The 8,786-nt window shown below is 32.4% G+C and overlaps 1 protein-coding gene across 1 annotated transcript; it reads left to right on the top strand.

Moving 5' to 3' along the window:
• Window positions 1-5,695: 5,695 nt before the first annotated feature.
• LOC149201842 (WAT1-related protein At4g08300-like) lies at window positions 5,696-8,498 on the top strand. Its single transcript, XM_089399838.1, has 7 exons — window positions 5,696-6,027; window positions 6,300-6,359; window positions 6,469-6,585; window positions 6,944-7,178; window positions 7,307-7,468; window positions 7,615-7,766; window positions 7,967-8,498. The coding sequence occupies exons 1-7, from the start codon at window positions 5,837-5,839 to the stop codon at window positions 8,103-8,105; spliced, it is 1,056 nt and encodes a 351-aa protein (XP_089255964.1). The 5' UTR covers window positions 5,696-5,836; the 3' UTR covers window positions 8,106-8,498.
• The last annotated feature ends 288 nt before the right edge of the window (window positions 8,499-8,786 follow it).

Raw genomic sequence — 8,786 nt, 5'->3', positions numbered from 1 at the left:
CGAACATCCGAAGAATTATTGACCACTTAGAGGAAGATGCTATGCAGGAAATCTCAGATCCTGAACTGGAAGATTGGGAGCGGTTTCTCCCTGACCCGGGGCACACAAGAGGAAGAATGTCCTTATACAAGCAGTCATTACATGTCTATTGGGGCATGAAGAGATTATTAGCCAAGGCCATGGAGCAAGTGGCCATGGAAATGGTGGAGCTGGCTCAAGGAATTCCCACCCTCAAAAGGGAGCTGAAGAATATCCAAGTAACTCTTCTTATGCAGGACAGAAAGATGGACAAGCTGCTGCAGATGTTTAAAGCGAGTGGAATGGAGGTCAAGGTAGAAAGTGAGGCCAAGCCAGATACAATGAATCAGTAGAATATGCAGTTGCTGCAAGGAGGTTTTTCTATACTTCTTTTTGTCTTTTGATATATTAGATGGTAATGCTTCCAGTCAAGAACAGTTTGTTTGTAGTAAGAATAGAGGGGTTTTTTGCATGGTTAGATCAACTCGTCGTATACTTTTTTTGGATGGCTGTTAAAAACTTTCGATGGTCACCCGGTTTCCCTTCTGGGCGGGTGGAGTCCTGCCTATGTATGTAATATCTCTTTTTTCAGTAATAGAATACCGCCTCAGTTTACAAAAAAAAAACAATTTAATTAATTACAAACAGATTTATGTGATATAAATAAAAATTAATAATGAATTGATTTAACAAATTAACTATTTCATTAATTAATTAAACAATTATTATTCTTGTTCCTTGGTCCAAATTTGCTGTTTTTATAGCAATTGAATAATTGATCTCTTTTTTTAACTCTTTGTTATGATCTGATTTTTCATCTAGTCTTTGCAATAAACCACACTCGTTAATTTGGATGTGATTATTGCCAAAAACCATCTTAATAAACTTAATATGAATCACAAAAATCTATATTCAATAAAACCATAATCTCAAAATCTTAAATTTAACATTTTCATAATTAAAATAGAAAATAAGAAATCAAATACAATTTGCAATCCGAGACATGAATGAAACCGGTCGATTTTAAGAAGATTGTAACACAAATGACTTTATCATACAAATAGGGGAAATTGACACATAGAAAGAGTTTTTCATTAATGTAGATAGATGTAACAACCAGAACGACGAAAGCATAGCTCAAAAGAATGAGTTAAATATATTATTCTTGGCGATCATATACTGAAATATGGGTGGAGGAATATTATAGGAGTAAACACCTCAGCATGACCAATTACCCAAAATCTAGACATATTTTCTCTGTGATGATGTAATCTTTGTTGAGTAGATTCTTTTGTATAGTATAGATGCGATCAAATCTTATTCTATTGCATTCCCTTGATTAAAATATAGTTTACTTATAGATTTTTTTCATAAAGAATATTATTTCTATCGGGATAAAGAACAGTTTTCTTATTAATATAGTATTTAAAATTTTAAAATCTTCTTATTTGGATTAACATTAAGGTTCTCAATATCTTTATTTATTATTTATTTTTTATATATTTTTTTAAATATTATTTTGTAAATATATATTTTATCCCCTTTTTTTTATTTTGGAGAGGTTTTTAATAAAAAGAAATTATTGTGCACAGTGATAAATGATGTTAAGTAGCTTGTGTTTTATTAAGGCGTTTTTTGACGTGAAGTTATTGGTTAAGGCATTTTTTGATGTGAAATTACCCATTCACCAGTTCAATTTCGTGCCCGATCAAAGTGATATATTAAACCTGATAAAAATTATAATACTTTGAAACTTACGATAAAAAACTTCAAAAAATAATTATTTATTGAAATAATTTTAAATACATAATTCATTTTATTTAATGATTATTGAAATTATACCTTATGGTTGATTGTTATCTAGATACATTAAAATGTTAACTAATTTGTGTTTATTTCGAGTATATTGCTCTCTTTAGGTTGATGTGAAACTTATATGGTATGTGTCATCGTGAGCATAAGTTACAGGTTGTCCATTCATATCATGTATCTTGTGTAAATTGTGTATGTACCAAGTTTTAATAAATATCAAACCTTTTAAGTTCCTCTAATTTGTATTCCTTGTGAGGATAAGTACGCTATTGTCTGTTCCTGCTGTCCGTCAAGCATAAGTACGCTGTTGTCCGTTCCTATCGTCCGTCGAGTGTTAATAGTTTATGTATATATCTTTTTCCCTTCAAAGAATCATAAATCTATTATAGTTTAGTTGTCGTCCGTCGAGTGTTAGTTGTGGATGTATATATCTTTTTCCCTTTAAAGAATCATAAATCGATTATAGTTTAGTTGTTAATTGTATTTAAAGGTGTTTTTAACAGTTTAATATAACAAAGAGAGAAATTCTTTTATTTAACCTAGAGTAGACTTTTAATTTTTTTATCAAAATTAAAGTTTTTAAGAAATATTTTATTCTCTATTTTGAATGAAATAGTTTTATATCAATTTTATACAGATAAAATAATTAAAAAACTTATTATAATTAAATATCTTTTATATACTTTTTAAGTGATTAATATGGAATTGATTAACTGTATATATAATATTTTTATCTAAATTATAAATAAAATATCTAAATAAAATATTTTAATATTATTTTTTTTTATTTTTTCATATTAAGTTGATATCTAACATATATATATAACAAAAAGAATACTTCTTTATTATACATCACCACAATATGCCAATGTCTACTTTTTTAGAATTATTAAATAACAACTTTCTATTTATCTATACATATATAAATGGAATGTAAACATTTCTTATAATTAAAACATTTCACGCACATGGTGTTGAATATAGTAAAGTGTTTATATCCTCTTGTACTAAATATGGAGTTACATTTCGATACATACACACAAAAATATATATATTTATATATAGTAGTGGCATAAATTCATAAGTTTTGATATATCATGGGTTTAAGGATAAAATCTCTTAGTGTAGACATTATTTTAAAATGTAACAATTAATAAATTTATTGACACCTTTAATACCTTCATTATTCTCCATAAATAATGTAGGCAAGATTAAGATTAATTTGACCTTGTAGATAGTGAGAATGGTGAGTAGTAACTCTTAATTATAAATACTAGTTTACTTGCACTCTTATGCTCTTGTTAAATGCTTTTTTTTATTTTGGAAACTTATCAGATTTTCTTACTTAAATTAGAACTTTTTAATCATTAAAAACATTTTGAAACTTTAAAATTTAAATATTGATGAACCTAAATACTAGATATCATTTTTGGGATTCAACTGCGTTAAGTAAGTCATTCACGTATGACCATTTCCATGAGAGGTAGTCGTAAGTGACTAATTTCTCATGATTTGAATAGTTCACTTAGCACTCATTGCATCGGGTGATGCTCACAAGTGTGAAGAAGTGGGATTGAAACTAGTGATATAAATCACATAGCTTCACCTGATGCAATGAGTGCTAAGTGAACTATTCAAATCATGAGAAATTAGTCACTTACGACTACCTCTCATGGAAATGGTCATACGTGAATGACTTACTCAACACAGTTGAATCCCAAAAATGATATCTAATATAATGCACTGCGTAAACCCCTATACTTAAATTCAAAAAGAGTGAAGGGATCTCTACTTGAATGGTTCATGAGGCACAATACTTGGTAAGGTTTTGCAAATGGGGTAGCAAGCTAAGTGGGCTTGATTGTGGGGAAAAACTCCACTGTTAAGCGCGCTTGAGCCAGAGGAGATCTGGGATGGGTGACCTCCAGGGAAGTCCTGGTTACCGGGTGCAAGCCCCGGAAGTGATGATTGAAGCTATGTGATTTATATCACCAGTTTCAATCCCACTTCTTCACCCTTGTGAGCATCACCCGCTGCAATGAGTGCTAAGTGAACTATTCAAATCATGAGAAAGTAGTCACTTACGACTACCTCTCATGGAAACGGAAGTGATGATTGAAGCTATGTGATTTATATCACCAGTTTCAATCCCACTTCTTCACCCTTGTGAGCATCACCCGATGCAATGAGTGCTAAGTGAACTATTCAAATCATGAGAAAGTAGTCACTTACGACTACCTCTCATGGAAACGGAAGTGATGATTGAAGCTATGTGATTTATATCACCAGTTTCAATCCCACTTCTTCACCCTTGTGAGCATCACCCGATGCAATGAGTGCTAAGTGAACTATTCAAATCATGAGAAATTAGTCACTTACAACTACCTCTCATGGAAACGGAAGTGATGATTGAAGCTATGTGATTTATATCACCAGTTTCAATCCCACTTCTTCACCCTTGTGAGCATCACCCGATGCAATGAGTGCTAAGTGAACTATTCAAATCATGAGAAATTAGTCACTTACGACTACCTCTCATGGAAATGGTCATACGTGAATGACTTACTCAACGCAGTTGAATCCCAAAAATGATATCTAATATAATGCACTGCGTAAACCCCCTATACTTAAAAACCTAAATACTATTTACAAAACCAGGCAATATTCTGTAAAATAACCATTAACTAAAATTATCATAATAAAAGTATATATCTTTAAACATTATTTAACTTTATTTTCTTCCATAAAATTAAATATTATTACAAATTACATTTAATTTCTTAAATAAAACAATTAAATTTTATTTTAGTTTGTTTTCTTTTTAAAACAAAGGCTACATAGCAGCTAGTACCTGCAGCTTAGCTTAAATAAAGCTCAATTAAATTAAAAAAACAATAAAGACATAAAATTTCATCACAAAAATAAAAATATTGTATTGTTAAAAACCGCCATCAAAAATAAAAAATATGGTTAACTAATATTATTTATATTAACAGATATGCACTTTAATATGTGTCTTTGTTTTTATTTTTAATAAGACCTCAACGAATCACTTTACAATTAAATAAATTTAAATATTTAAAAATAATAATAATAACTGAATTCCCTAATGTTAAATTATGGATAAAAGACAATTTTTTTTGTCAAAGACAAATTAATAAATAGTCAAAGCAAAACTAAATGAATAATACCATAGCTGCAGGCATAATAAAAATTAAAATTTAATATGTCTCACATTTAAACAAAATTATATTTCTATCTTTCTTTTGTGATTCCCAAAACAAAATAAAAATAGAAAGTAAATACATCCAAAATGAAAATTATTCCAATTATTAAATAGTTTCGATAAATCCAAAATTACAATCAAACTGACGATATTTTATTCAAAGTTTAGATTAATGTAAAACAGATAGTATAAGAGGAGCAAGCAATGACATGATAGACAATTCTGTCATGCTGTGGTTGTACAGAATCCAACCTTGCTTTACCGCACGATTGGTTAATATCCCCCGTCAATGGCTGGTCGATGACGCTCGGTAAAGTTTGCCAAAAACGACCAGTAGAAGCTTTAGATAGTTCGCTAATTAAAGAAGATTCAGGAATATCAAACATAGTGCAATCCTGCCCATCCACAGCTAATTGCTTCCGCATATTGATACTTCACTTTACATGATATCTCAATTGCTGCCACATATTGATACTCCACTTTGCATGATGTCAAATTTTGAGAGGTACAGGAAAAGTGTCTGCATGCAATTTGCCACTCGCATATTCCAGTCTGGAAGGACCCACCCATTGATCTTCTTATTGCCAATATTATTCCAGGTCATATTTATTTATTGAATACCTTCTGGAATCAGAACTACTCGAACAATCTAATAGATTTACGACTGAAATTTTTCTCAGTATAAGAAGGCTACTTGGCCACGCTTCTTCAAACATTGGTGAGAAGAAGTTTATTAGAGCGTTTTATCCTTAAGGAACATCCTAATTAGTGGCCGCAGTGATGGTTTCTTTCCGGGAAATGGAGAAATTCAAACCCCATGTATGTCAGATTATTGTTCAGGTTACATTTGCAGGGTTATACATCATTGCCAGAGCTGCCTTTGTAGATGGAATGAATCATTTTATTTTTGTGACATACAGACAGGTTATTGCAACATTAGCTGTCACTCCTTTCGCCTATATTGTAGAAAGGTGTGTTCCGTCTCCCTCCTCTATATTTAGTTCAACCAATAAGCGTTTTCATTGATCATCCAATTTCTTACAAAATAAACAAGTAACTCAGGGGCTAGAGGGCGGGGTCAAGTGAGTGGTAGCCTAGATGCAATCAATATTCTTTGTATATCATACCTTTGGAATTTCTTCTGAAATCTGAACAATCATATTATATCGGGTCAACATCTACGAATTTAGCTAATCAGATAAAGGTACATAGAATTCTTATGCATCATGCACTGTTGTTGCAGAAAGGAACGCCCACCTTTGACATGGCCTGTCATCCTTCAAATTTTCTTGCTCGGAAGTGGGTAAGAGAGTGCTCTTTATACTAGCTATATTATTACTAATGGCTACCATATTGCAGAATCAGAGTTGCAGCACATTCACAGAAAATTCTCTTATCTATGTTGGTTACAGAATCACGGTCTCTCAGAATTGCTATTTCCAAGGATTATACTATACTTCCTCTACGTTTGGTTCAGCAGCGCTAAATCTTGTACCCGTTTTGACATTTGCAATGGCCACATTCCTCAGGTAGAAGCTCTTATATAACATTTATTATCTGAACAGTAGTAACAAAGCTGGATACTGAGATATTTAGTGCAGAAAATGTTTACTTTTAGACAATATGTGAAGATGGGATGTGAAGAAAGAAATGATAACCTGCATATGTACTATCCTTTTTATATTAATATAAAGAAGTAGGGTTCATTTCGGAATGGCAGCAACCCCGGTTTTTCTGCAAAGGGTTCTATTAATTATTGAATCGCATCGGATCATGTTAGGTTAATGCTGGCCTGACAATCCATTCATGGTGCTTATTCAACTTTGTAGTTTTTTCGATGGACAATCTATTCATCGTGCTCATTCAACTTCGTATTTTTTTCGATAGACAGGAGAGAGTTAATATCAGAAGTTTAGGAGGGCAAGCAAAGGTAATTGGCACAGTTATATGTGTCAGTGGTGCAATGGTCATGACCTTTTACAAGGGTCCTGCCCTTAAATTTTTATCACCTGGTTCAGAAAGCCAGCTAACTACAAACAATTCCAAGGCTTATAATCTTGTACTGGGGTCGATCCTGGTCTTTGGGAGCATCGTGATTATGGCTGCGTGTCTTTCTTTTCAGGTGATTTTCATCATCATTAACCATCACGCATATTAGAAATTCGACTTACTCCATGCGCTGAAATTATTCTTGTTATAGCCCCTGTAATTTTTTTACATTGAGGATATCATGGGTGAAACTGAATGCAGGCAAATGTTTTGAAGAGGTATCCGGCTAAAATATCATTAACAGCACTCATGTGTCTTACTGGAGCAATAGAATCTGCTCTAATTGCTATAGTGTACGAGGGTAACAAGTCCAATATCTGGGCTGTTGGATGGAATATTGAGCTTCTGAGCGTTGTGTACGCAGTAAGTATTTGAATCCTCCACGAAAATAATATGGTTGGAATATAAATCCTTCTTTACTTTATATATTTAGTATAAGAGCATTTTAATTATAACGAACGCCACGTTTTTGGCTACTAAAGATGGACCAAAATTATTAAATGTTTCAGGGAATAATATGTTCAGCACTAGGGATGTTTGTCCAAGCGTGGTGTATAAGCAAGCGAGGACCTCTGTTCGTGGCGATTTTTAGTCCAGTTGGCACGATTGTCACTGCAATTTTTGAGCTTATTTTCCTTCATGTCTATCTTCGCGTGGGAAGGTAAGTGAAAACACATGCAATTATAGACATTATTCAGGATTTTCTATCTTCGATTTCTCATTTAACTAAATCTTGGACACAGTGTTGTAAAATCGGATATGAGAATATAATATGGGTCGATTGGTTTCGAAAATTCCAATCGCAAGTTTATTTATTACTTAATGCTATTGATTCTGATGTTGATAATAAAAACTGTGTAGCGTGGTGGGAGCAAGTTTCATCGTTGTGGGCCTCTACTGTACACTTTGGGGCAAAGCGAAAGATAGCTCAGTTGAAGATACTGCAGAATCCGGGATGAATGTTGTTCGGCTTTTTGAAAAAGAAGAAAGCACCATTTGAAATATAGAAAAGACAAGAAGAAGGTCATTTGCTATCATATTCAGATTCACGTTTGTTAAGATGGATGGAACAATTTGTGGAAATATGAATTTGGCGTGGTGTATCCGATTGTGATTCAGATAAGACAAGATCGCGTAATGTCTTTGATGTTGAATTTCCAAGTGCGGTTGCTCAGGGATCGCTTGTATCATTATAAAATCTTCTTTCATGTCCCTCTGCCCAAAATTTACTCGTTACCACTTGCCAGTGCTTTATAGATTATGAGATTGTAATTCGATTTAAAAATAAAGTGGAGAATCTACTACTAGCCTTTCAAGTTTAAGCTTTTTATAAATGAGACTGGTATTGTTAGAACAGCAAGAAAGGTTTCCGATTATGGTTTGAGATTTTTGTAGGTCAAAGTGATATCATATGAAAGAAAATGTCAAAGTGATATTATTGCAACAGCAAATGGGAATGAAGTTCGAGATTTTTATTATTTGAAAATTTTGAAGTCAAAGTGATATTATTGCAGCAGTAAATGAAGTTTGATATTTTTATAAGTCAGCATTATGATATTTAGGGACAAGAAAGAGGATTGCTTGAGATTTTATAAGGCAGAATGATGATATTTCTGGTTTGCGATTCATATCACGATATCATTTCATCGACAAATAACAAATGCACATTTTGGTTTTACCT

This window comes from Pinus tabuliformis, chromosome 2_1, assembly GCF_031772625.1.
Source record: "Pinus tabuliformis cultivar Carrire ecotype Pingquan chromosome 2_1, CPIR1, whole genome shotgun sequence".
NCBI lineage: Eukaryota > Viridiplantae > Streptophyta > Pinopsida > Pinales > Pinaceae > Pinus > Pinus tabuliformis.
This window is presented reverse-complemented; position numbering and strand designations above follow the sequence as displayed.

Bases quoted from the DNA above. Each gene is read 5' to 3' on its own strand.
- LOC149201842 (XM_089399838.1), top strand. From the start codon at position 5,837: ATGGTTTCTTTCCGGGAAATGGAGAAATTCAAACCCCATGTATGTCAG. The intron at 7,179-7,306 runs GTGATTTTCATC...AACTGAATGCAG, and splicing joins CTGCGTGTCTTTCTTTTCAG to GCAAATGTTTTGAAGAGGTA. The intron at 7,767-7,966 runs GTAAGTGAAAAC...AAAACTGTGTAG, and splicing joins GTCTATCTTCGCGTGGGAAG to CGTGGTGGGAGCAAGTTTCA.